Source organism: Podarcis liolepis (genome assembly GCF_965112155.1).
Source record: "Podarcis liolepis genome assembly, chromosome: 15".
Taxonomy (NCBI): Eukaryota; Metazoa; Chordata; class Lepidosauria; order Squamata; family Lacertidae; genus Podarcis; species Podarcis liolepis.
Genome location: NC_139566.1, coordinates 15082843 through 15110441, shown reverse-complemented (window position 1 = coordinate 15110441; position 27599 = coordinate 15082843). Strand labels below are relative to the sequence as shown.

Sequence of the window (27599 nt, the reverse complement as noted above, 5' to 3'; positions counted from 1 at the left end):
ACTTCTGCCTATCTCACAGTTGCTGAAGGTATAAAAGTTTAGCCAGGAGTGAGGGGGTGGGGAAATGGAGAGCCCAACTTTAGCTTATGAAGGATGTACCTTCTTAGAATAAAGGGGTGGTGGTGTGACTAGTACTCTAGATGGTTGGTTTCCGTGACTGGAATGGGGCAAAGTGCACAAGAAACCAAAAAGCCTTTGAAGATGGGGTGTGTGATTCTGAGAGTCAGTGGTCAACTTGTATATCCCCCATGTGGCTGAGCTTGGTGGTATATTGCCATCATCTGTTGGGGAAATCATTTGTAGTGCATTGGCTAACATGCAGGGGGAGTTGAAAGAGGGGATCTCTGCAAGACGGCAGGCTTTTTGCTCAAAGCGTCTTCCATTTCAGGAGGTTGGGGTCCTGTGAATGGCACCCTCTCCGCATTTCCCCAAGAAAGCCCCCAATTTGATCCGCTGCCCCAAGCAATGATGCCTACACCTCTCTTTCCGGACACCCTCCTTCCCCTCTGATGCAATCCTCTGCCACCCAAGCAGCCCTAGTAGCACAAAGGTGGTGCCCTGAGCAGTATCACTCGTTGCTATGGAAATTCTGGGTACCAGCAAGGGAGATGCAGCCCATCATTCCTGGATGCAAAACAACAGGAATGTGTGTGGCTGTTGCAGGATGGCACCCTATTGGGGGAGGCTGGGGCAGAAGCCTATAAAAAAATGCACTGTTCATTATTATTATTTTTAATAGGAGAGGTGCTGAGATTTGCGGTAGTTTCCACAAAGCACCACAGAGGCCTGAATGAAGTGAGAGGGATGCTGGCATGGGTGAATTGAAAGGGCTCTAAATAGATGAGGTACGGCTCAGCCCTGACACCTGCTGGATACTCTATATAGCAATTTCATTATAACAGTGTTAGGAGAATCCCTTTAAAACCATGGGGAGCAGCCATGGGGAGAGGATAACTTTTGTTTGGGAAGAAGCCTTAAAGTTTCCAAGCACAATTCAAAATGTTGGTGCTGACCTTTAAAGCCCTAAATGGCCCAGTACACATGAAGAAGCGTCTCCATCTCTATTGTTCAGCTGGGGGGTGATGGTTCAGCTCCGAGGGGCTTCTGGCGGTTCCCTCATTGCGAAAAGTGAGGTTATAAGGAACCAGGAAGAGGGCTTTCTCGGTAGTGGCGCCCACCCTGTGGAATGCCCTCCCATCAGATGTCAAGGAAATAAACAACTATATGACTTTTAGAAGACACCTGAAAGCAGCCCTGTTCAGGGAAGTTTTTTAATGTTTGATGTATTACTCCTTCTTTGAATGACAAGTTATATGTGTCCACGTAACCATCTCAACCTGTGGAACTGGTGCTTCTGCAAGTGCCATGTAATGTTTGTTCCCCATCTGCAAGGAATCAGCTCCTCACTATGACAGCACCTGCTCTCTGGAACTCCCTGCCAACTGATATTAGGAAGGCACCTTTGCTATATTGTTTTCAACACCTGCTAAAAACTATTTTGTGTAGGCAAGCCCGCCGAGATTTTTAACTTTAGCATGTGATTTTATTTTATTATGTATATTTGTTTTAGACTTTTGCTCCGATTCATTTCTTGATAAATTTTAGGTCAACTTGTTTCCTTCCATCTTCCAAGTTTATTTGTGTTTTTCAAATGAACCTAGATTCATTATTTTTAATGAGTGTGTATTTACTCATTATTTTTAATGAGTGTGTATGTTTTTGGTGATTAAGCAGGAAATAGGTCTTGTTAAATAACTTTTTAAAAGATTCAGAGATCGGAAAGATAACACAGCACAGACATTCGAAGATACAGAGGAAAATTGTGAGATTATTTTTTTAAAAAGAAATCATTTATTGAAAAGGGACTGGCAATAATTACAGTGGGAGTTCCAGTGTCAGGCCAGCCCTGACCAGAAGCCATGGACCTCTCGCCTTCCTCCCTGTCTTCTTCAGCAAGGCATCACCAGACCAGTCACTGGGCAGACTTAGCTCCCAGCTCACAGCAGACGGGACAAGTGAAGCCGGCGCCATTCGCACTCCAAGCACTCTGGGGATCTGAATCTCAGTGTGCCCAAATGGAGGGAGCTGGTGCTCATTTCTTCTTTGCGGCTGCCAGTTCAGCTTCTTTTGCTTCGGCCTGAGCTGCCAATAACTCTTCGCGCTCTTTCAGGAAAGCAGCGTATTCCTCTGCATCGAGTCTGGAGGAGAGGGAAGAGGAAAGAGAATTGCACCTCCTTGCTTCACGCCAAGCCTATCTGCCCCATTTCCAGTTCTGCCCCACACCTTTCTCTGCTGCTTCACAGGGTTTGCTGCTCAGGTGGAGCTCACCAGGTGGGGCAGGGCTGCTCGACCAGATTTCTGGGAAGAAGGTCACTGTTGCTTACAGGGAGGAAGAAGGGTGAAGCAGCAGGGAGGTCAGTGCAATGTCCACCTCTCTGCTGCCTTGTCCCTCCTGGGCAAGCAACAGTGACTCACCTGCCAGGAAACTCCTTCCAACCTGGCAAGTTACTTTGGCTGTCTGTTGTATCCTGGTTCCCACCAACAGCCTCTCCTTACGATGGCATCGAGGGTCACCTCCTCAGGTCACCAAATTTCAGTTATTGTCCCCCTCCCCCCAATATTCTCTCTTCCCACCACCACCTAACCCCCCCCCAAAAAAAACCAGGCCAGGAAGCAGAGGCTACATTAACACATGACCGTGATCCATACTTTCTGAATACGCACCAGCCCATCTGAAGCCACCATTTGTTGTTGGCTTGCTATTTGTTTAGAAGATTGGTCAACCAATCGATCAGAGAGCTCTCCCACTGTAGCTCAAAAGGGGCCGAAATCCACAAACGAATCGAAAAATAAATAGGCACAAAACCATTGTCACCAAAACACAGATGAAATCAATAAAACCTTTTGAAACAAATAGAGGTAGCTAAGCAAAATGCCTGGGTGGGCTTGCTGGAAGACGTTTGCAGCAGCCGTCCTACCTCACAGGGTTGTTGTGGGGATAAAACTGGGAGTATGAGTACCACGTCCTTGGAGAAAAGGTGAATTATAAACAGAGCAACGACAAAACAATATAGTGAGTGCAACCGCCTAATGTCAATAGGCACAGAGTTCCACAGCAAATGTGCTGCCACACGAAAGGGTCAAATCCCTGCAAATGTGGACTGGGATGGTGTGGCTTTAGTCAAATTGCAAGTTCTGCAGATCAAAGTGATCCAACTGGGGTGGTGGGGAGATCCCTTAAGTAAACTGATCCCAAGCTGTTAAGGAAGCAAGAAACTATGGCCCCTCTTTTGGGCAGAACAGGAAGCTGAGGCTTCCCAGTTTCCCACTCCTGCCTGCCCCAAGGGTGGAGAAAACTGGGAAGATAACATGGACCAGCCCCCTGCTCATTCAATAAACTGAGAAGCCTGGTTTATCGTTGTATGCAAACTGCAACCAGAGTCTGCTTGTCCGCTGCCTCGTGGATTCTTCCCAAGGTTTGTGCTCTTCAGCCACTGATTCCCATGGGCACCAGTCACTTACTCTTTCACCACCTTAATGCCCAGCGACCGGGCAGTCCCCATGAGTGACAGGACGACCTTCTCGAGTGGCGTGTCGCGGAGCACGAAGTTCGGGTCCTGAGACTTCACCAGGGCGATTTCATACAAGTGCTTCAAGGTCACCATTCCTGCCACCTCATGCCCTGCAGCACAGCATAGAGAGGGTCTTAAAGCCAGGAAGAGCCAATTGGAGGTTTGCTACCAAAGCCCAAGAGGAGGAAATCCCAGCACACCTCAAAACTCCCAACATTTTTAGCCATGTGCGTTATCATGCACATGAGGGGGGAAAATTCATTTGAACTCAAAATATTCAAACTCCAAGGCTTATGCCTCCCCCAACACAATTTTGAACCTGTTCTAATGTGGGGCATGTACTTAGTGGTAACTCCAGAGGCTGTGCTAGACTGTCACAGCAAAAACAACAAATGGAAAAAACATCCTGCAGAGCACTAGAAGACTCCCAAAACCGTTCGAAAACCAAGGCATGGCTTCCAATTGGCTGAAGGAGTGTCCGAAAAACACCTGCAAACCGGAACACTCACTTCTGGGTTTGCGGCGTTAAGAGAGCCGATTTGTTTGGCAACTAAGCCATTCGGGAAGCAAGGTTCCACTGTACTTAAGTGATTTGAGCCTTGACAAACAGGTGGGAAAACCAATCCCAACCCAGAAGCCACTGGTGACAACAGTGCCGGGACGCAGGGCTGCTGGTCCCGTGTCCCCGCCCCCCCCCCCCCAGCTCTGGTGCCCAGGTGGCTCCTTTCTGCCATTCTCTCCCAGCGCTTTGCCTCTGGACCCTCACCCTACCCAGCAGCTTCCCTCCCTGGTTGTGTCTCTCACCAGGATTTGTTGCTCCCTTTTCTATGCCAGCTGCTGACAGCAGAAAATACGTGGCTGTTGGCTTGTTTATCTGAAGCTCATACGATCGGTCAGGCTGCAAAAAGGAGTACAGGGAAAAGCGAAGAGAGTTAAGTCAGCCATGCCTCAGAGATCTCTGGCAAAGGCGCAAACACAAAAATGAGGTGCAAACCAGGCGTGGGGCCCTCCAGATGTTCTAGACTACCACATCCATTATTATCAGTAACTCAGTGGTACAGCACATGTCTCAGGAGAGCTACCACCAGTCACTGTATACAACATGGGCCAAGGATCTGGCTCCGTGTAAGACGTCAAAAGTGGTTGGCACACGACCTGGGATCCTCCAGAGCAAGCTGCACACAGACGTATCTGAACTCTAGGGCCAGGGCACTCAAGGTTCAAGACAGACATCTGCCTGCAAGATGTTTCCAGCCCTGCCTCTAAATAAATAGGTAAATTATGTTCTTCTCACCCGTACAATGATGCGTGTGGGCAGAGGGATCCCTTCCTTGATGTCCTTTGTGCGTTCATTGAAATCCTTGCAGAATTGCCCAATGGAGATGCCTCTCTGGAGGGGGATAAGAGACAGCAATCACACAAAGTGAGATTTAGAAGGAAATTCAGAGGGTAGCTAGTCCAACACTTTGCAGGATCTGGAAGAATTCAGGATGCAACCACAGCATTCCTGGGAGAAGGCGATCCGCTGTCAGCTGAATTGCCTCCTGGAAAGTAAGTGCCCACCACAACCCCAGGTGGCCTGTTCCACTACTGAACAGCATGTATCACAAGCAGCTGAAATCTGCTCCCTGGCATTCCCGCCCCTCCATTGCTTCTAATCCTGCTGTCTGGGCCAGAATCAAGTCTGTCCCATCTTGTGAGTGACAGCCCTTCAGCTATTTGAAGCCTGCTATTGTGTCTCTACCCAATCTTCCCTTTTCTGGGTGCTAGAAGGATTTCAGGACTCAGCTCCCAAGCCTTTCCCCAGAAGGGGCAAACTCTCCTATAGCTGCCCTGTCTAAGCTTGGCGGGGGAGGTAACAGTGGGGGTGATGATGGTGGAGGAATCCCTTGTTCAGCCCAAGGGACCATGTGGCCAATAGTGGGCAGGCTCAGAGGGAAAAGAGAGTGGAGGGGGAGGGAATGCAAATTTCACCACTCTACAGCAGGCTAGTTGCTGCTCCAGAAAAGAGGTGCAGCACAGCAGTCTATTTCTAAAGAGTGGTGCTGAGTCTCAAGCTGCTTGGATGTTAATTAACCCTTCTGGTTTGGAACCAGCTGCCTCCTTTAATCCTGGATGGACAGAGTCATTTCTTACACATCTATCCCACTCAAGGTGGCAAAGTTGGAGGGGCGAGGGGGCTTTTTCTCAAGTGGTTTCCTCCTGCCCGGGTGCTGAGCACACCCAGACCTGCGGCTGAGTGAATCACCTGCCCCTGGGACCGAAGAGGCACTCAGCATATGCTCAGAGGAACTCCCCGCCCCTCGACGGTTACTTCAATTGTGCCAGGCTTGAATGAAGGCTCAAATGAAAGCCACTTGGAAACAGTCCCACAGCCATGGCCCTTTGAATGGGCAAGAGAAACTGAATGACGGCGATGGCGAAACGAGGGAGTTTTGTGTGTACGTGTGTGTTTAAATCCTCCGTCCAAGAGCAGGCTGGGGGTGGGGAGACGCACACACAGGGATCCTCCTCCTCCTCCTCCTCCTTGAGGGAGAACAGACCGCCTCACCCTGTCTCTGCCTTGCTCTGAGCACATCAGGAGAGGTAGGTAGAAGCACACGCTGCTGGATCCCTGCAGGTATTGGAAGAAGGGAGGAGGGGAGGATGCGCCAGAGATCCCCCACCCCCGCCCGCGAGCAGTGGGGAGGGGGCCGAACCAGGATATCCTGTGTGCGTTTCCTTTGGCACAAGGAGCAACTGTAGAGCTGAGGAGGGGGAGGGGGAGGATGTGAACGGCAAGGACTCAACAGCCCACCCTCCCTCCCAGCGGCAAAAACAGGATGGCTGAACAGGGACAGAGTCAAGCAGACACACACACAGCTCCCATGCACTTGTCCGGCAAATACGTAGGTCCCTCCCCTCGACACCCCCAATCTAGAGGACGGAGATCCCTCCGGCATAATGCACAAACAGACACACAGAAACAGACGCACATGCACACTTTCTACAAGGCTCCCCCATCTAATAAAAAGCAAATAAATCCAAGAATCAGGATACCTCCCTATTATCTCTGTACACAAAGTGGTTCCCAACTCCTTGGGTGGGGGAATTTCACTCACAACTGGGGAAGACCCCATTCCCTCCCAGTCCTGTCTGGTATGCACCTGAGGATATATGAGCAGCAGAAAGAGTGCCTCTGAGGATGTACAGAGCAGCTCTCTCTCTCTCTCTCCTCTCTGGGCAAATGGTGCCTCCACGCAGGCCTTGGCTTCTGCACTCCTGCTTGTTCTGAAGCCTCTTCCTACAGCCTTCTTGCTCCTGAAAACCTTGGTCTGAGCAAGTTGAGCAGGCAGAGGGGGTCCCAAATCCCAGCACCTTGTCCTTCCAAGAAGGCTGAGGATTCGTATGGTAATTCAGGGGTGGGAGGGAGGAATGTCTCAGTTTTGTGGGGATTACTGGGGGTTGGGGGGAATGGACAGGGAACTGTGTCTGAACTGACCCAGAATAAGATCTTGGGGTTGTAGTGGATATGTTTGTCTGACTGCAGAGAGGTTTAGTTTTGTGCATCTACTTCTGTTGCTCCACTTCTGCGCTGGTCCAGAGTTAGCATAAAACTGTCCATACTGAGTCATTGCTGTGCTGTGATGATCTATGTGGTGGCTGTAACCCTGTGGGGAAGATTTGTGGGCCAGGTGTTGGGGGCAGGGTGCTCAAGCTGTCTGGATGCTATGCACTCTGACCTGGAAATGCTCCCCCACTCTCGTCCTAGATGTCTAAATGCATACTCTGCACATGGGCAGGGGCAGCCTCTCCTTAATTGCAACTTCAGCCAGATTGACTGCTGGTTCAAATCTAAGCCCGTTGGATGTGCTCAGCACAAAATCTCCATGCGGGCATCCAAGTGACAATAAAGTTAAGGAAGGGTTCATTATCAATATTAATTCATAAATAATGCTTCATGCCAGTACTGAAAGAGGCAAGTCCCACGGCTGTGATTACTGTATTAGGGAAAGGGCTGGAAGTAAGATTGATTGCACTGCAATGCCTTTACAGAAATCCATGGTGCAGCCACACGGGGAACAAAAAGGGATAATGCAGAGCTGGGAAAGGTGCAGAAAACAAGGGCAACAAAAATTATCAGGGAGCTGGACAGCAACTGCACTAGGAGGAAATGTTACAACATTTGAGGCTTTTTAGTTTGAAAAAAGAGATGGTTAAGAGAAAGGTGAGCTGAGGTTTTTTAAAAACTGTGACTCATGTGCAGTAGAAAGTTGGTGGAGCGGAATTTGCCTGTTTCACATTAAAACCTGGGATGATCCAGTAAAATTGATTAGCAGTAGATTCAGGACTAAAGAAAAACACACCTTTACCCAAATGCAGAATTAACAGGTTGTACCTAATGCTAGTCAAAGAGACTGTGTCAGCCTGTTGCAGCAAAACCAACAAGTATTGTGGCACCTTAAGAGACCCAACAAATTTATTACAGCAAAGGTTTTCACAAACTACAGTCCATGAAAGTTAGTGCAATCATAAATTTGTTAGTGTTTAACATGCCACAATACTCTATTGTTGTTTCTGAATTCGTACCAGCCGCTTGCCACAGAAAGACTATCCAAGCCACTTGCAAAAACTTGAAGAGCATAACATACATTAACCATAAAATAAAAAAGAACAATGCATTACAGTGCAATTACAACAATCTATAAAACAGACCAATAAAACAGCAGCAAAATGCATACCATAAATAGACAGCAAAATCTTCAAAACCCATCAAATGTCTAGGAGAAAAGGTTAAGTTTTTACCTGATGGCGTAAGGATGTTAATGATTGCAGGGAGACCTCCAGAGGAGCAGGGGGAGGCATAATCGAAAAGGCCCCCTCTCAAGTGACACGAGCTCAGACTCTATTAATGTTGGCAGCACATATTATATAGCTTTTTAAAGAATACCCAAAGGGTGTTACATACATTGCCTGTATGCATTCAATCCTTGCAACAACCCTGAAAAGTAGGCCTGCATTCTTATCCTCATATTGCAGACTGGTGGTAGTGGGGAGACTGAGAGGGGCTTCGCTAAGGCCGCCTAGGAAGTTCATGGTCCAGACGTGTTTTGAAGGAGGGGCTTCCTGGTTCAAAGCCCAAATGTCTCAGGTCTGGTTTTAAACCAATGGGTCTTTGCAGGTCCCCCCCCCCCCAAACCCGGCTTCAAAGTCCACAGTCATGGCGTTTCCAGTGATCAGATGGGATCAGCAATCTGGCGTTTTAAGACAAAGGCGGTTGCTTCAGCCTTCCGATAACGGATACTGACAGGGCATGAAGAAGGCACCCCCAACTAGGCAGTTCAACTGTGCAGAAGCAAGTGTGACCTTTTCTACAGGCTGGCACAAGTCACAAAGTAAGTGGAGCAAAGCAATTTTATTTATATGCCCCCTACCCCCATTGCTGTTCTTTGCAGCTCATGTGAATAGGCTTCAGCAACCACCCACAGCCCCAGCCTGACCGCGACACTGAAGCCAGAAGGCCCCAGCAAGCCCTGATGACCCTGGCGCGCTCTACCCACTCCTGAGTCTGGCCAGCGTCAATGTGGCCACCATCTTCATCCGCGGAGGGCTGTTGCTCCTCTGCCATGACCAGCGCATCTCCTCCATCTTCATGGGGAAGAACTTCTTGGCCATTGCGCTAAAGTGTTGCGCTGCCCTACACATCCCTAGAAGATTTGCCTCTTCTCTATAGCCTTTTCAGTGGTTGCAAATACCTTTTTTTTATTCACCTAGAGGCTTTTTAATAGTGTTTTCAGTTTGAGCTTTTTTACGCTATCTCTATCGTTAACAAAACTGCTGTTCATTTTTAACTGTGTTATTTTCCTTTTTCCTTTTTTTGAGCATTGTTTTGCTTATATGCCACCAAGGAAATATTTACTGATGGGCAAATTAAAAATAAAATAGAAATTTAATTAATTAATTAAAAATAGGCCACAACCAAGTCCCGTCCCCCCATTTATTTGATCAAATGCATAGTTTTGGAAGCGTTGAAGCTCAGTTTGCTTTGCATGCAAAAGGTCCCAGGATTGATCCCCAGCTTCTCCAGCAGGGCTGGGAGAGAATCCTGTCTGAAATGCTGGAATGCCACTGCCAGTCAGTGCACGCAGTACCAGCTAGATGGGATCACAGGGTCTGACTCATTACAAGACAGTTTCCAATGTTCCAGAGCTCTCTCTTTCTCACTCCTTTCAGATGGAAAAGCAAGATCCTCAGAAAATGCCCCCCTCCCCAACCTTCCTTCTTAATTTCCTTCATTGTATGCTCTCCTCTTTCTCCCCTCCCCCCCAAAAAAGGCACCATGGAGCAGCAGGCCCCCAACATCCCACACACCTGCGTGGCAGCTGTGGTCATCGTCTGCACCATGGGGGCGATGGACGTCTACCTGGTGGAGCAGAGCACAGGGGCCCGGCGCCTGGGAGTCGGCGCCCTTGCCCTGGCTGGGGACCTCTTCTTTTTGCTTGTGCTGCGCTACGCGACCATGTGGGTAGGCAGCGAGGTGAGGCCGGCCCAGCGAGGCTACGCCATGGTGCTGTGGTTTCTTTTTGCCTTTGCGCTGGAGATCAAGCTCTACTTCGTCTACCAGCACTACGCAACCGAGGGGCGGGCACCTGACCCGCTGGCCCGGCGCACCCTGACCCTCCTGCTCTCCATCTGCATCCCTGCCCTTTACACGGTCCTTGGAGCCACTGAGCTGGTGGCCCAGGCCTCCGCCAGCTTCCGGAAGAAAGACGAACTGCGCGGGCGCCTCTTTTGGGTGGTGTTGGACCTGCTGGATGTGCTGGAGATTCAGGCCAGCCTGTGGGAGCCGCAGCGGCGGGTGCTCCCCCTGTGGGCTGAGGGCCTGACCTTCTTCTACTGCTATGGCCTCCTGCTGATTCTCCCTTGCGTCTCGCTAAATGAGCTGGGGGTGCAGGGCCCTCGCCCTGGCGCCCTCTACCCACTCCTGAGTCTGGCCAGCGTCAACGTGGCCACCATCTTCATCCGCGGAGGGCTGTTGCTCCTCTGCCATGACCAGCGCATCTCCTCCATCTTCATGGGGAAGAACTTCTTGGCCATTGCGCTAAAGTGTTGCGCTGCCCTCCAGCACCACAGAAGCACTCGGGGCAGAAGGGAAACAGGCCACAGCCACATCCGAGGCAGCCGGGGCCTTGGACATACTCAGCCAATGGATGAGCAGCTCCGTAGAAACACAGATGAAACACACCATGGGCACCTGACACCTGGCAGGATTTGCAAGTGTGCTCAGGCCACGGCTGGCATGCCCTACGGACACAGCCCAGGTGAACCACAGCAAGCGATGGCTGAAGTCTCCTACAGACAGCCGCAGGCTACAGAAGAACAGTTCCACTGCTGCGTCCAAACCACCAGTCACCAGCTCCACAGACACTGCCACCTTAAAAGCCAAGAGTCAGAGCACTGCAGGCACACTACTCAACTTTCCCCAAGAGCGCCACCAGCCGCCACTGGTCCCTCCACTTCCAGAGGACTCAGAACAGGTCAGCACATACAGCTCAAGTCTGTCTGGGGCGGACTGTGAGATACCTTTTCTGTGATGCTGTCTGGGAAACAGCCTCACTTTTCTCTTGGGTGCCCTCACTGGGAACAGAGGGCCAAAAGGGCACTGGGTGTATCAGCAAGAGTGTAACAACAGAACCTTCATAGGGGGAGGCTGCCTCTACACTGGTCATTTGCTGTGAGAAAGCCACACTTCATTGACACACTTTTTGCAGGGCATCTACACAACCAAAACACCCTCATCTCATGTTTTCCCTATTCAACTTCCTCCCCTCCACCCCAGCTCAGAAAATCCCATTTAAACATAAAAATGGATGCTACACACTATTTTCTCAGGTGTAGATAACCCAGCTGTTGCAGCCTAGACAGGTCAATAATGCCCTGTACAGATTGTGCTCGAGAAATGTCCTTCTCTATGGTCTGCCTCTCCTGTCTAAGAATCACTGCCGTCACTTTAGCTCCTCCCTCTCCAAATATTGTTGCCTTTGTATCAGTCCCCACTCCCCTCCTTTGCAGCAGGAGAGTGCAGCTAATGGTGGGGTGGGAATACTTAACCTCCACCCGACCCAATACACACACCATGGCCCCATGGCCTCCTCCATAATATATGGGACTGGGATACAAGGACTGCTCACTCGGACTACAGTATTTTGTTTGGATTCCAGAAGTCTGGAATTAGATACTGTTCAGGTTCTGGGTTAAAGCAGAATGGCAATGATCAGCTGCTGCTAAATCATCCACATCTGGAGGCACCTTCAGTCACCTGAGCATAATGGGCACAGAAGAACCAGGACCTGCTCTTATGTCTTGGGTTCCTAATTTTGTTACAGTAATTGATCTGCACCCCATAAGCTCAGAAACAGCAGAGTTAAGTTTTGTCACATGTGTCCTTAGAAATCAAATCTCACAACGTGTGCTTCTTCGTACTACAAAGGAGGTCTGGGAGACACAATCCTGCTGCCGAGGGAGTGGGAAAGTTTTTTCGCTCTTGCAGCCAGCTTCATTTCTATCTTCTATTCTCAAAATTGCCAAAACAGTTTCTTAAAGGAAATCACCACTTCCATGTCCCTTATCCTAAGAAAAGCAGCTTAGCAAAATGACTAACCAAACTACATGGCTGTGATTCACTCTATTTTGCTTACGATTGGATAAGGATTGTATCTGAGCTGGGGGTTCAGCTCCAGAACGTGAAGCAATAAAGAAGAGAGTGCCTCTAAGCATGTCAAGAGTGTTCTTCCCCCCTGCCCACTCTTACCAGTGAACAAGGGCAATCAACTTCTACACACATCTGGGGTTTAACAGCAGGGCCTCCAGAACACATTGCCCAGCGTTTCAAGACTTAGCTGCTAATTTTGTGCGCATATACATATATACCTCACTGCCATGGTACAGATGGGGGGGGGGGAGGTGGGGGGGGACAAGGTTCAGAAGAATCCAAACAAGTTCATGCAATCGAAGGACTAGGGAGTGGGTTTCCAAGCCAAACAGTATAACTGCTCAGTTGATCCAAGCCCAAGCACTCAATTGCCACCTTCCAGCCAGTTAGCTACACCTTCATTATTTTCATTATGATCAATACCAGTGATTTTAATCAAAGGCAGAGAAGAAAACAGCAAAAACGATTGTTTTTTAAAAGGAGCCAATTTATGTCCCAAATTGTGGCCCGCTTGCAAATGAAACTCCCTTAGTGATCTAGCCTCACACTTCAATTCTGCTAGACCTCCCTTCCTCCTAACCCTCTCCCATGCATACCTGCCCAAGGATAGGTCCTAAGGGTGGTCCAGGAACAGCCTGCCCAGCTCGGATGATCGACCGGATCAAATTTCCAGGCTCCACCTTTTGTACTGCTTTAGAAGCAGCACGGGATATCTTCGACATCGTAATTCAAGTTCTGGCTAGATCTGAATTAGAAAAAGTCAAATTTAATATTATTAAAAAGATTTCTAGACAATGTCATCTCTGGACAGATTACAAAAAAACCACATATAAAACCAAAAGCACATCAATATCACAACTAAGGAGAAGTAACAATGGCTTAAAACTATATACAACTCAGGATAAGATAATCTTCCCCAACCTGGTGCCCTCCAAATGTTTTGGACTACAACTTCCATTAGCCCCAGTAGGAATGACCCAAGGTCAGGAATGATGGGAATTGTTATTATTTATTTTTATTATTTATTAAATTTGTATACCGTCCTATACCCACAGGAATCTGGAAGACTCCAAGCTGGGGAAAGACGAAATAATCAAAGTATCTAAAAACCAGCACATAAGAATCAATACTCTAAAGCCGTGGTTCCCAACGTGGGGCACACGGACCACAGGGGGGCAATTTGATTTTTAAGGGGGGCAAATCAAGAATGAGTTATTAACAGTGAATGGCCTTTTAAGCTTCCTACACGTGAACAGGAGTTCACTTTTTGAATAACAAGAATTATATGTCACAGTGGGGAGGGCATCAGGATTTTAGAGATGCTTAGGTGGGGCATGACCAAAAAAAGGGTTGGGAACCACAGCTCTAAAGCATCAGTAATCTTTAACCCAAACTGGAAGAAATGCAATGACAAGTTGGGGTAGCTGGTGTCCCTTGTGACTGAAAGCAGAAAGCAGGCCGACAGGAGGTGGAGCCAGAGCCTATTGGAGCCTATTGTTACATTGGAAATCCAACCACGGGCATTGATCAAAATTCCCCAGGCGCCAGGCACATTTTGCTACTGGTGCAGGTCCAATTACGACTCCACGGAGATTTCTGGGTGCCAGGTTGGCAACCACAGTTTGTAAACCTCTGCCTTAATCCATAGTTAATTTCTATTTCCATTTCCATTGTGTGTGTTTCTCCTTCTTGCATATTGGGACAAGTGAATTGTTGCAAGAGCAAGCCACAGTACAGCAATTGAATTGAGATCATGGAATCGCAGTGTTAGAAGGGACCCCAGCAGTCATCTAGTCCAACACCCTGGCGAACAGACATTCTGTTGTGGCAACCGTAACCTAGGTTTAAGGTGCCATTTGGCACCCAGCTTATACACCTGAGTTTCTAACACTGACTACGAGTGTGTCCCCCCCCCCCACTTATGTGCAACTGGCTAGCCTGTGACATTCTAACCTGAAAATTGCAGGAGATGGCTCATGAGTCCTCATGGCTCACGAGGAGACCCTTCCTGGAGCCCAAAGAGGACATCAGGAGAGACAAGAGCTGCAGCTGGGCTTTGAGAATCTGCTAGATATATTTTCTGAAAATATAGCTGAAGGAATAGGGTACTTTTTAGGAGGAATTATGGGACGTGGGGGTCTTGGCTCAGTTTCAGGAAGGGAAAGGCTGAAGGTCAGGGGTGAGAAATCATTCTAGTGATACCACATTTAGAAAAGTAGCCTCTTTGCATTAAGGTGCTATTAACCCAGAGCAACAACCAGCTTCTGCTTCACAAACATGGGCTAAAGTGCAGCTGGGGATGCACTCCTTCTATATAGTATTTAACCATCAATTCTTATTCCCAGGGAACTCTGACAATTGTAGCCCTACAAGGGGAACAGAGGCCTTCCAACAACTCTCAGCACCCTTACAAGACTCCAGTTCCAATGACTCTTAAAGGGCTGTCACAGTGCTTTAAAAGTCTGGTGTGGCCTTTGTATGAGGCAGCTTCAGCTGCATGTCTATTTAAACCCCTAAATTTGCTCTTGGGGGGGAGCGCCATAGCTCAGTGGCAAAGCACAGTCTCTGCGTGCAGAAGCTCCAATCCCTGCAGAGCCGCTGCCAGTCAGTGCAGACAACGCTAGACTACATGGGCGAACGGTCTAAGGCAACTTCCAGGCTCACTCTCCCCGTTGGTCACCCCAAGTTCAACCTCCCCGCATCTTTTTAGCCACTGACCCCTCTTACCTTCCACTCACTCAAAGCGTCTCCTCCGCGGCCCTGGGCGCAGCCATCTTGGGTCACGGAGGTCAAAGGCGCGCTGAATTCTGGGAACGCTTCTCCTTTCCCCCCCTTCCCTCGCCACCAAGCTGCCCAAAATGGCGTCCGTCCCCATAGCAACCGCAGTCCTCAGCACAGAGCTAAGAAATTAGAGAGGCGCACAACTCGACTTGCAAGTGTCAGAGCAGAAAATATCAGTGTATCTGAAGAAGTGTGCATGCACACGAAAGCTCATACAAAGAACTAACTTAGTTGGTCTTTAAGGTGCTACTGGAAGGAATTTTTTATTAGAGCAGAAAATAGTTACTCGTGGAAATCAGTTGAGATTTTAACGCATCTGCGATTAGTCATGGCAGCAAATGCGTCCCCCTTGTCCCGCCAAAAAGGGAGCAGAAGATATAATTTTACTCAGAAGTAAGCTCCACTAAATATAGTTAGTTAGTTAGTTAGTTAGTTAAGAAGAGAGATCTAAATCTCAGTTCAGCTGCATGCAAGTCAATGACAGAACATGCAACTTCTACATGCAATTGAGTACTGTACTGGGTTTACCCTGGAGAAGTTCCAAGAGCGGAATATATGGATTGTTGTTGGGGGTTTTTTGCAATCTTCTCAAGGGGTTTTCATATGAGGGATTTTTTTTGGCTGGCAATCCAACCAATGAGCCTCGGCGCTTCTTCTGATCTGCTGTGGACCACACTGCAGGGCTTTCCTAAACTACTATCTCTCTTATCACTGCCTCCCCAAAACCCTGTAAGAGGAGTGGGGTGACAGTGGAGTTGCTGTACGCTGCTGTCTCAGCCCATCAATTATTATTATTATTTCTTATGTATTAGTTTTCTCAGCCACCCTTCACAACTTTAAAAATGCAGCATAAAAAAACAGCTAAACCACACTACAATCAACAGAACAAGGCAGGTCCTAAAATATCAGGTGTCAAAGGCCAGGGTAAAGTCTTCAGCACATGACACCCCCCCCCAAAAAAAAAAAAATTGTGCTTGGCAGGAGAGAATTCCACAACTACAATGTGGAGAATGGGTCTAACAGCACCAGATGACAACATAAGGTTATTGGAAACGACCCTCTCAGCCTCAGCCTGACCCACAACCTCCGCTAGAAGTATAATGCACCTGTCAACCTCAGCCTTCCATCCTGAAACAAAGGGACAGCATATTGAATTTGCATTGGTAAGGCTATTATTAAAATGATGAAAAGGTTTTTTCTAAATTATCATTTTTTCTCTACACAAAAGAAAAAGGCCAGAGTTAGAAAAAGCATGAAATGCATTCTTTGCGGCTGCCATTTGTTTGAGGGTGGACATGCTAAGTCACAAAGCTACATCAAAATCTTGAATTTCTCCATTGATTTCTGTAGGAAACTCCCACTTCCACAAAGGAGGGCAATGGCTTCTAGGTTCAAACTATGGGATATACAACAAAATGTTGCAGCACGGGCCACTCCTATTCAGGGTTCTAGCCAGCCATGCCCTTTTCCATTCCATTCCCGCCAACTCTCTTCAGGGGTCTCTTTTTATTCTCTTTCTACAGCCAGCCAGCCAGCCTTCCACGGCCACTGACTATGCTCAGTCCTCATTGGGTTGTTTGGGGGATTTTTGTCCCCTTAAGGGTTTTTTCTAATGTTTTTGTACTCTTGTAAATCCTGCAGCTTCCCCAAGCCCCCTCTTGTGCACAGAAAGTGCCCTATTGCCTACATAACCATTAGTTTTGCCTACTTAACAGGTGGCACAGGGACCATATTTTCATTTTGAGGGCCACACTCTTTTCTGAGTAACCCTCTGGGGGCCGCATTCCAATGGTGGAAGGGAAAAGTTGGCAGAACAGTGAATATAATTTTTTCTTTTGTACCAGAAGGCTAGTTTTTACCCCTACTCACACACCCCTCTCTATCCCTGATCCAGAAAAAGCAAGAGGACACATTTCGGCCAAACAAAAGTACTTGGGTGTGCAAAGCAGAACCGGTGCAGGGTTTGGTGTGTGGAGAGTTCTGAGAGGCTTGAGGGAGAGGCTAAATGGGTCACATTCAGCCCACGGGGCTTGAGATTCCTGCTTCTGAGTTATGCTGGAATTATTTGTGGAGCACAGCGATAATGGAGAAAACCACTGGCCAAATCAGCATAATAAAAGGTCACCAGACTTTTTGTGCCATTTGGGAATTAGCTTTATTACTTATATAGATATGACTAATTTTCAGAGACATCCACCCACAGTTTACATGCAGATTTGGGGGAAAGACTGAAACATCTGGATTCATCTTCTCCGCTTCTGACTTTGTTTTTTATATGTGGTGACGGGAATATTGTTTGCCTCTTGAGGGGTACAGAGACATGCAACTTTTTACAGATGTTTCCAGGGTCCTCTAATGAAGAAAACTTAAGCATTGTACCTAGAACAAAAGTTTTTGATACTGACCAGTTATATATATATATTTGCATTGTTTTTTGTCAATAAGTATTAAATAAAATCAAAAACTGTGAAAACAGGAGGCTGGACTAAATGAGTCCTTTTTTTAGTTTTTTATTTATACTTTTCAAATATATACATTTCATTATTTTTCCAATCCATTTAACATTTCAAATTTTGACTTCCTTCCCCCTCTTTCTGCAGTTCCTTAAATTAATTTTTTTCATACCTTCTGCATATCAAAATTCATTTAATTTACTCATTTAATTATCTAAAGTAAATATATAGTCTTATAAAACTGCAGGTTATTACAATAATCCTGCTAATGTTTCAATCTGTTTACAGTTTATCTGTAAATATTCAATAAACCATTTCCATTCTTTTATAAAAAGTTTGTTATCTTGATTTCTTATTCTTCTGGTAAGTTTAGCCATTTCTGCATATTCCATAAGTTTTTGAATCCATTCTTCCTTTACTGGGACTTCTGCTTCTTTCCATTTTGGGGCAAGTAACATTCTTGCTGCTGTAGTAACATACATAAATAAATTTCTATACAATTTAGGTAGTTCTGTCCCTATAATTCCCAAAAGAAAAGCTTCTGGAGTTTTTTTAAAATGAAAGTTATTTTGAACATCTTTTTCAATTCATTATATATCATTTCCCTGGGAAATGGACTAGATGAGCCCTTGGCCCCATCCAACAGGACAGTTCATCCGTTCTTACGGTGCAGGGAGCTGAACTCTTGGGCTATTACTATTATTTTTCTATCTTGTTTGTCCTGCCCTCCTCACTTCAGTCATAAAAGTCGTCTTTATCATGCAAGCTGTCATCTTTGCTTGCTTCCTCTGCGTCAGCCCAGACATCTGTGGAGAGAAAAGGGTATGGCCATGGATTGAAGCGTCTCCTACAGTGTATTTCAGTATATTCCCTACTTTTGCAGGGCATTGGGGAACCTGCAGCCCTCCATATGTTGCTGGACTACTGCTCCTATAATCCCTGACTATTCTAGCTGAGGCTGAAGGGCACAGGAGACCAGCAACATCTGGAAGGCCAGAAGTTCCTCACCCCTGCTCTGTAGAAATATGCAGTCTCCTAGCAACACAGAGATCACTATTTTTTCCGCAGTCTGGTTGGACTCTTTTAGCTTGAGATGCCAGCGATTGAACCTGGACCTTCTTTATGCAGAGCCTAGATTCTACCACTGACTTTTAGTCCTTCCCTGTTTGTATCTCGGGGCCAATTCCAGACTATCACTATGTATTTGGAAGGGTGGGCTTCTATTGCATACTGGCAAATTCAGTGTTCCTCCACTGAATACAATATTCACTCCAAAGCTTGTGCAAGCAATTAGAACTATGGCTGCATACACACGGCATACACTGAGTTGTTCCCCCACCCACCGACATACCCTACACATAATCTAGATCTACTGCATGTTTTTTTGCTCCTTAAAAGTGCTTCTTGAGAAACTGGTTCCACTCCGGCAATGAAAGCTCGTTACAGATTGATTCTGCATTATCCCACAGGGTGTCCATTTGAAAATAGATGAAAACAAATGTAGGCAATGGATAGGGGCAGTGTGTATCTACACTTGCCCAAATACATTGAGGGTGGGTGTATATCAAGATCGTAACCTCCTCTTTCTTCTTCATTTACCTAGGCATGTGCAGCAAGGAAAAGGCATGGATAACATAATTGGGGTGTGGGGAGGGCGGAGATTATAATACATTGCTCAGGAAACTGAACCCACCCTTGTGGACATCTAAAATCTAGATTGAAATGAGCAAGTTGAGGACAAGCATGAATTAATCCAGATTGAGAAAAACTACATTTTTGTGCTACAAACAGGTTAGTGAGCATGCCGCCTACACCCGGTCTTTATTGAACATTCATCCTGATTCATTTGCGGAGTGTTTACACATCTTCCTTTTAATCATTTGTACATTCCCTACTTTCCATTGCATTCCCCCAATGCTTTCCTAACTACAAAAATCTATTCTTTTTTTCTTCTTTTTTTGAAAAAAAGTGTTGTTGCACTATGGTGACAAAACACTTCAATCCACTCTGATCGGGGAAGACGACATTTCCAGTATGTGCTCGAATCATTCCCGCAAAATAGCAACAGCCTGGAGGCATCCTCAGGTTGTGCAATTAAAGTGGATTTGGTGCCCTTGAGCAACAAATCTGCTTGGAAGAAAAACACAAAAAACCACCTCCCAGACTTTTTGTGATGAGTAAAGTGGAAGGAAAATGAACTGGAAAGTATGGGACAACAATTGTTTGGCACAATGTCATATATAACCTCCCAATAAATAAATCAGAATGAACATTCAATAAACAGTGGATGTTGTATAACCTCCATACTAAATGTGTGCAAAACGTATCGGGATGAACTGTCAATAGACAGGTTGTCTGGAGTGGCATGGTTATTATCCTGAGAGATTCAGTTTTGGCTGCCATTTCTCTGTGCCCAAGAAATTTCCTCTCACCTGGGATCCTTTGAAGATCTGCCTCACTCTGCTGATCCCTGTGGAGAAAGAAAACCAGATCCTGAAAACTGGGGATCCAAATGCAGAAATTCTCCAAACAGGGCTTCACTGCAATACCAGAGTTGTGTCCCACACTGTGCTTCTCCTCCACCCCACCCCACCCTTGCCCCTCTTTGCACTTCCAAGCTGACTGGGCTAGGATTCCAGGTTCCATGTAGCTCACAACCCCTCTGTTACTGCAGTCAGAGGGAATGACCTACTCCTGTTTTGTTTCTTTCAGTGGGTTGTGTTTGCAGACCCTCCAAGTGTCCCTGTTTTCCAGTCGTCCTGGTTTCTGATTTGATCCTGGAATATCCCTCTTTTCCTTAGTACGTCCCTATTTTCATTGGAGTAATGCTGGAGGCAGGGCTGGATTTAGGTTTGATGAGGCCCTAAGCTCCTGAAGGTAATGGGGCCCTTATATGTCCAGCTGTCCTTTTGCCTGCCCTGCATCTTCCAACATTCACCTGGCCTTGGTTTCTAGCATTGTGAGAGAGACTGCATGGATATTGGAACCGCCTAACTCCAAGGTCCACTAGGTTCAGTGGGTCTTCCTCACAAGCAAGTGACTCTCATAAGAGCATTGTCTGGGAGCCGCTAGATGGCGCCTTGTTATCATGGGATAATTGGTATTCGAGGCGATGGAGGATCTGATGACAAAGCGAGGGATGAAAGATGAAAATTCATCAGGAGGATGAATCATCTTCCTTATCAAGAAAGGCACAAATAGCTGGTGGTTTTCGGCTTAGGAAAAGCCGAAAGAGGAGACAAGCGTCTTCTAAGGTCATGGTGAGGGATGTGGGTAGAGTTAATAAGTCCAGTTCTCTTGCAAAGATGTTTAGATGGACTTCCTTGGAGAGGCAGGACATCCAGGTGCTATTTAGGAACCTGAGGAGCTGCCTAATCCCAGGGTCAGACTATTGTCCACATAGGCCAGTATTGGCTACTCAGGCATCCAATTAAATTGATAGGAGGCAGACACATGATGCGTATAAAATGAAGTACAGGCAACTCCTCATTTGCACAGGGGTTACGTTCCAAGGCACCATACATTGAAGGGAAATCGTGTATATTGGGAACCCCATTGAAAAAGCCTGTAAACGCACTCTAAACCTCTGGAAAACCTTGAAAAACTCTTTAAAAAACCCCAAACTCCACCAAACTCCATCACAATCACTCCCTCCAAACCTCCTTGTTCAAACTCCAAAACTCCACAGACCTCAAAGGTTGGTGCAAAGGCTCATGGGATTCCTAGATGCCATTTTCACATTCCTTTAGGGCCATTTTTGCCCCTTTCCATGCCACTTCCGGGTTTGCAGGGATGTGCTTGTGCCTCACATGTGCATAAATGGGAAGTTGCCTGTGGCAATCTATGATTGCTCCATGGAGAAGGACTGTAGCTCAGTGGCACAGCACCCACTTTGTGTGCAGAAGGTCCCAGGTTCAATCCCTGATGTCTCCAGGCAGGACTGGGACAGTTCCTTCCCTGAAACCCTGGCAAGCCACTGACAGTCAATCTAGACGAGGTTTTCCCCAAACTTGGGTCTCCGACTATCTTTGGACTACAACTCCCATCACCCCTAGTTAGTAGGACATCAGGGATGATGGGACTTCTAGTCCCAAAGCAATCTGGAGACCCAAGTTTAATCTAGACATTACTGAGCTAGATGAACCAATGGTCTGATTCTGTCTAAGACAGCTTCCAGTGTTCATGTTCCTTAAGATAGGATGGGTGTAGATAAAGGAGGAGAATATGAGGCCCCACCTTGATTTTGGCTTTTTGGAGAAGGGAGCCAAGGCAGCTTCAATGTCTGTATCAGCTTCACTCTCTTCCACTTCCTCCTCCTCCTCTTCTCCTTCACAAATGGATTCTGTTCCTGCATTCGATAAATACGTGTGAACTAGGAGAAATTTGACAGGAACAAAGGGGAAGATGGTGAGGGAACCTGAGATGGGAAAGTACTCCATCTCAGTTGCCAGATTCTCAGTTGTCTCTTTGTTAAAAGGACTTCCTGGGCAGAATTTAAACCAGCCTTCCCCAACCCAGGGCTCTCCAGTGTCTTGGACATCTCATGGGGCTGATGGGAGTTGTAGTCCTATGCATGTGGAGAGCAACAGGTTAGGGAAGACTGGTTTAAACTGTTGCATTGGACCTCTAGAACAGTGTTTCCCAAACATGGGTCTCTGGCTGTATCCGGACTACAATTCCCACCATCCCTGACCACTGGTCTTGCTAGCTAGGGATGATAGGAGTTGTAGTCCAAAAAAGGCCGGAGACCCAAGTTTGGGAAACACTGCCTAGAACCTTAAATGATCTGGCACCAAGACACCTCAATGAACACTTCCTCCCAAATGAGATTCCATTTATTCAGTTCAGTGTCCCCAATCCAAATCCCGTTGTGTCGGATGAGAGATGAATGGCTACCATGGCCTTTTCCAACTGTGGTGCCCCCTCAGTGGAACTCTCCTTGTTAATGAAGTTCATGGAGTTTTGAGACCTGGTGGCTGATTTCTTATTATCAATTAATCTCTGCTTTTTATAATGTCCTTGGGTGCAATTCTAATTTTTTGGGGGGGGGCTGTAGATCACAGCGCTAGAGCACATGCTATGCACAGAGAAGCTCCCAGGTTTAATCCTAGGATCTCCAAGGAAGGCTGGGAAAGACCTTTGATCAAAACCCTGGAGAGTCACTGCCAGTCAGTGTATAGAATACTAGGCTAGATGGAGCATGGGTCTGGCTCGACATAAGAAAGCTTCCTGCTTTTCTGTTTGAATCAACCCTACAATGATGACTGGAATCTTACATTATTTTTAGAGGGAGGGCCATCACACCTTGGTCAGAGCACATGCTTTCTTTCATGCAGAAAACCACAGGTTCAGTCCTTCACAGGTTCCATCTCCAACAAGTAGCTCCAGGAACGACTGAAACTCTAGAGAGCCTCTGCCGGTCAGAGCAGACAATGCCGAGCTAGATGGACCAATGGACATACTGCTTTGTTTCCAATCAGTGCATGTCCCATAGCTTCTTGCTGAAATTCTGCAGCTTTTCACAGCATAAATGTCCTGGGGTGGATTTTTTTGTGTCGCACTTTTTTGTGTTATAACACAAGAGTGCCCCTTCTGATGACAAGAAGATTGAGAAGGCATCATGGAACAACTAATAAAGCAGAATGACGTGCGGACAGTCCAGGATAAATCCACCACTGATGTGCTAATACATTAATGACACGTCGCAGAAGACACTCAGAAAAAGGGCAGCGGAAATGTCACCATACGTGCAGCCAGCGCTGTGCTTACCTTCCTCCATGAGCTTGACCCCCAGGGGTTGCCCATTCTGCAGACTGGAGGTCTGGCAGCTGCCGCTGTCATCCCTCAAAGAGAAGAAAGAAGAACAGTGATGGGGAAGGGGGGGGGTCCATCTCCCCACGCAAGATAGGGGAGGAGGGTTCTGCCCACCTTCCAGCCCACTGGAACACTGAGAACTTACTGCTCCGATGTGCCGCAGATCCTGGGTTCCAAAGAGAACTGCTCTGGACCAGTATTGATGCTGGCTACGTCCTCTTCTGGGCTCCTGGCTCCCTCCTGGCTTTGTGGGCCTCCCTGCTCTTCACTGCTTCCTCCAGCCCTGTCTGGCTCGCCATAATTTCTGCTGGTTCCTCCTTCCTCCTTATCCTCGATCCAGCTTCTTCCCTGGCCATTTCCATCTCCCATATCCAACTTCACTGCTGCCACCTGAGCTTCCAGCCCTGCAGTTGCCTCCCTGTTTTCTTGCACATTTTGAGTTCCCCCCAAAGATCCTGGTGCGTTATTTCCTTCCCCTGTCCTGCTCTCACCCGCCACATGAATCCTACCCTCCTGTTCTCCCTGCCCAGGCTCCAGTACTTCAGCTCTACTACTTTCCAGGGGCTCTTCTTCATTCTGAGCTGCTGTTTCCCCTGGAGACCCATTGTCCCCAGACATTTTATCCCACCCCAAATCCAGACTTCCTGCAGCTTCGCCCACCTCACTGCCACTGCCTCTTCCCTTTTCCCGTTCCTCCTTTTCCCCAAGGTTTCTATCCTCCTGCCCATCCCGGCCCAATATTTCCTCTTGTCCCAAAAACTTGCTGGGCTCATGGATTATCGCTGTCTCATCCTCTTGCCGCAATCCTGGAAATCTGGAAACAGAAGGGGGTGGGAGGTTGTGAGGTCAAGGCCAACGGGCTCAGGTTCATAGGCTCCTTCCAAGAAATGCCAAGGATAGCAAGTTATTGAGCTTCTCCCCACTCCTGACAACTCTCCTGGTGGAGAACCAAGGGTGGCTGAGATTCCAGGGTGGTGGTAAGAATACCTGCTTGGGGGCACCTGTGACAAATCTTCACTTAAAACCGTTGTGGGAGCATCCTGGCACTGTTTCAGCTGCCTCCCTTGCTGCCTCAGCAATGCCTTGGAGGCACTTTCAGCCACCCAGTGCTCCATATCTGCCTCAGCTGTGTCCAGGCCACAGCCACCCGAGCTCATCCCCAGTGGTCCACACAGACCCCAAGAAGCTGGCGAGAGAAAGAAGAAGAAGAAGAAGAGTTTGGATTTGATATCCCGCCTTTCACTCCCCTTCAGGAGTCTCAAAGCGGCTAACATTCTCCTTTCCCTTCCTCCCCCACAACAAACACTCTGTGAGGTGAGTGGGGCTGAGAGACTTCACAGAAGTGTGACTGGCCCAAGGTTACCCAGCAGCTGCATGTGGAGGAGTGGAGACACGAACCCGGTTTCCCAGATTACGTGACTACCGCTCTTAACCACTACACCACACTGGGAAAATAGGTTTAAGTTTTACAGCTGACCTGGTGGCAGGACTTTAATTTGAAATTGGGCTCAGTCTTGAGACTTTGAGCACAAAGGCGAGAAATGAAAGCTGGGCGGACTTCTGAGCATGTGCAAAGTACCTTCCCTGATGGGCAGAAGGTTCTGTTCCCCAGAATTTCCTGGGTGTTGTTAAGAGATAGAATAAACCTGACGCCAGCATCCTTACCTGTTGTGTCTCTAAAAAGCACCGCAGCCTGTGACCTTCCTTGTGGGCTGTAGGCCAGGCTGCGACCGTTCCACCTCACCGATATGTTGTTCAGCTCCTCCCTGGAGCATCCACTGCTGCTGCTTTCTTCCCTCGGGACCTCCCTTGTGATGGTGGTGCTGGCAGCAGGACTTTCGGTAGGGTGGTCCTCTGGCCCCTGGACTATGCTAGTCCTCTGCCATTCCTGGGAAAGGTCTCTCCTCAATCTGGTGGCCTCTCTAGGGATTGTCCAAGGTTGGGAGGACAGAGAAAAGGATCCACCTTGGTCAGGAGATATCAAGACTTCCTCATCCTTCTGGGGTTGCCATGGAGACCGCGAGGAAGACCAGGCCTGACTGCGATGTTCTCTGGAAGTTTGGGAGCTGTTAAGGAGGGGAAAGGAGGGGAAAGGATGGGCCACGGAATGGCCCCAGCTCTTCCTGTGCTCCCTGAAACCTGACCAGAGTCTCCCATAAGTTTCTGGGGCCCAGGATCGCACCGTTTCAAAGGGGTGAAATGGCAGCTGTTCTCTCTGGCGCCCGATTTCAAAAGGGAGCTTCCCATTCCAGTTAGCAGAGTGGGGTCTTGCCAGCAGTTCCTGGGAGGCAAAGAGCAAAAGAAAGGCTTGTGGGAGCCAGAATGGGAAATATTTCAAATATTCACTCTTCAAATGGTTATTTCCTTATGTTTGCTGGTAGTTTGAAATAAAACGAGGTTTGGTTGTTTCTAAATGTATTTTAAAGAGCCCACAGTGAAAAGCTAATAGACAACCGTCAGCATCAGAAGGTGGATGCTATACCTCAAACTTCAGAACTAGAATCTGGATGACAAATATTTATTCCTGAATTTATAAACTGCTCTACCTTTAGAGAATTCCCCAATGGTGAACAAAAATGAAACATAAATAAATATTCTTTTTCGACTTTTATTGCAGAAATTATTTCAGAAATGTAAAAAGTCAGCAAAATTTCAGATTTGAATGGGACCCTCTTCAGATGCAAGGAAATAGGCCTGAAACTTATTTGGGGGGGGCAGTGCTGGGGCACAATTTGCCCATTCCTAAATGCATATGAAATTTCACTTCAAAATAATATTATTCATTGGTTTTTGGCACAGCGGATTATATAGTTCACAGCAGCCACCTGAGTTAATTTACCTGTCTCACATCAGACCCCTGTGGCTTCTGAAGGCCTCTGCTCAGATGCGGAAGGGATTCTTCATAGTCGCTCTGAAATAAAAAGTAGCTTTGGATCATCTGGGGGTGCCGATTTCTCCATCCCCAATTTTATCCACCAGCACCCCTTAGTTTAACTCTTGGCAGGTGAGGAGAGATTAGAACTTCGGATCAACCATTTGTTTTCTCCATCATGGGAGCATGAATCTAGCTCGGAAGGTTAACAGTGACCCAGGTGGGTCCTTCAAAAGGATGTTTCTGGGCCACCTGTTTCGCTCAGGTCGGGCTTGCGGGTTTCCTGTGATAGGCATCTGGCTGGCCACTGTAAGAACAAGATGCTGGATTAAGAAGAAGAAGAGTTTGGATTTGATATCCCGCCTTTCACTCCCTTTAAGGAGTCTCAAAGCGGCTAACATTCTCCTTTCCCTTCCTCCCCCACAACAAACACTCTGTGAGGTGAGTGAGGCTGAGAGACTTCAGAGAAGTGTGACTGGCCCAAGGTCACCCAGCAGCTGCATGTGGAGGAGCGGAGACGCGAACCCGGTTCCCCAGATTACGAGACTACCGCTCTTAACCACTACACCACACTGGGATTAGATGGGCCTTTGGCCTGATCCAGCAGGCAGGCTCTTCTCATGTTCTTATGATGGCAAAAGTCCTCTTTGTCTAGGATCCAACAGCGACAGCTTACTATCCCCATGCAGGGAGGATGAGGAGTAACAGCCCAAGCCAATGGCAAATAGTCAGCAACATCTGCAGGGCAACAGGTTACTCCTTCCTGCACTGCATGGAGGTTTAATTTTGGCCGTTGACATACTGCACCTTGATCCAGTTTCTTTTTAAAAGCTACCTTAGATTAGCAGCCATCCCTACCAACTTATGAATATCACCTCTTAGTTATATGTTGCACCCTATAATTCCAAAACCTAAGAATTCAACAGGCAGATCTCTACCCGTCACTGCATCTGCATGCTGGGGGGAAATTGGGCCTATTAAACGTCTGCCTCTCAAGATGTTGAATGCATGAGAATTGCTAATCCTGCCCTTGCAATATAGCAACACTACACAGAGGAAACCCACCACTAGCAATTGATGGGGATTCTTCTCCTGTGAACCTGATTTCAAACAACCCCCTTGTCCGTTTTTCTTGGCTACCTTGGCTAAATCACTTCTCTTCCTCCTCCTCCTCCTCTTCCTCAATGCATCTATCTTGGCCGACAGATCCGCCAACTGGGCCTCCACTTCAGCAAAGTCCTGCAACAGCTGTTTGTTCCGGATCCGTGCTTGGTTCTCATGCATGCATAGCTCAGTCCATAACCTGCATAGTGCAGCCACTTGCGTCTTTGGGCTAGGGGAGAAAAAGAAAATGACTCTGGTACTGTATAAAGTGGAGCAGGGTAGCAAAAATAACTTGGAGGGAGGAAATATTA

The 27599-nt window shown here is 47.4% G+C and overlaps 3 protein-coding genes and 1 long non-coding RNA gene across 6 annotated transcripts in view; 2 read left to right on the top strand and 2 right to left on the bottom strand.

The window, feature by feature from the left end:
• LOC310694616 overlaps positions 1 to 27599 on the top strand; it is a 197782-nt gene that overhangs the window by 36874 nt on the left and 133309 nt on the right. The window lies entirely within an intron of this gene.
• On the bottom strand, positions 1829 to 15150 carry MRPL11 (mitochondrial ribosomal protein L11). 2 transcript variants are annotated; one of them, XM_083476847.1, is made up of 6 exons: positions 14992 to 15150; positions 12861 to 13009; positions 4867 to 4962; positions 4377 to 4470; positions 3523 to 3682; positions 1829 to 2198 (listed from the first exon to the last, which is right to left on the bottom strand). In XM_083476847.1, exons 2-6 carry the CDS (start codon positions 12984 to 12986, stop codon positions 2093 to 2095), a joined length of 582 nt encoding a protein of 193 aa, XP_083332973.1. In that variant the 5' UTR covers positions 12987 to 13009; positions 14992 to 15150; the 3' UTR covers positions 1829 to 2092. The 2 variants fall into 2 exon arrangements, with proteins under 2 accessions (XP_083332973.1, XP_083332974.1); XM_083476848.1 differs by having other exon boundaries at positions 15003 to 15087.
• Positions 8714 to 12325, top strand: LOC310694082 (transmembrane protein 121-like). The gene is made up of 2 exons (XM_083476846.1): positions 8714 to 8947; positions 9887 to 12325. Exons 1-2 carry the CDS (start codon positions 8866 to 8868, stop codon positions 11128 to 11130), a joined length of 1326 nt encoding a protein of 441 aa, XP_083332972.1. The 5' UTR covers positions 8714 to 8865; the 3' UTR covers positions 11131 to 12325.
• LOC310693910 (uncharacterized protein) lies at positions 18227 to 26446 on the bottom strand. Of its 2 annotated transcripts, none has more exons than XM_083476296.1 (8): positions 26152 to 26446; positions 24978 to 25593; positions 24300 to 24498; positions 23458 to 24126; positions 23268 to 23341; positions 21735 to 21870; positions 19931 to 19968; positions 18227 to 18304 (listed from the first exon to the last, which is right to left on the bottom strand). In XM_083476296.1, exons 1-8 carry the CDS (start codon positions 26248 to 26250, stop codon positions 18234 to 18236), a joined length of 1902 nt encoding a protein of 633 aa, XP_083332422.1. In that variant the 5' UTR covers positions 26251 to 26446; the 3' UTR covers positions 18227 to 18233. The 2 variants fall into 2 exon arrangements, with proteins under 2 accessions (XP_083332422.1, XP_083332423.1); XM_083476297.1 differs by having other exon boundaries at positions 21735 to 21846.

Bases quoted from the DNA above. Each gene is read 5' to 3' on its own strand.
- LOC310694082 (XM_083476846.1), top strand. From the start codon at position 8,866: ATGAAGAAGGCACCCCCAACTAGGCAGTTCAACTGTGCAGAAGCAAGT. The intron at 8,948-9,886 runs GTAAGTGGAGCA...CCCCCAAAAAAG, and splicing joins AGGCTGGCACAAGTCACAAA to GCACCATGGAGCAGCAGGCC.
- MRPL11 (XM_083476847.1), bottom strand. From the start codon at position 12,986: ATGTCGAAGATATCCCGTGCTGCTTCTAAAGCAGTACAAAAGGTGGAG. The intron at 4,471-4,866 runs GTGAGAAGAACA...TCCTTTTTGCAG, and splicing joins CCACACGCATCATTGTACGG to CCTGACCGATCGTATGAGCT. The intron at 2,199-3,522 runs GTAAGTGACTGG...CCTCTCCTCCAG, and splicing joins GGCATTAAGGTGGTGAAAGA to ACTCGATGCAGAGGAATACG.
- LOC310693910 (XM_083476296.1), bottom strand. From the start codon at position 26,250: ATGATCCAAAGCTACTTTTTATTTCAGAGCGACTATGAAGAATCCCTT. The intron at 24,499-24,977 runs GTAAGGATGCTG...TTCTCTCGCCAG, and splicing joins GCTTTTTAGAGACACAACAG to CTTCTTGGGGTCTGTGTGGA. The intron at 19,969-21,734 runs GTGGGGCCTCAT...CTTTCTCCACAG, and splicing joins TCCAAAAAGCCAAAATCAAG to GGATCAGCAGAGTGAGGCAG.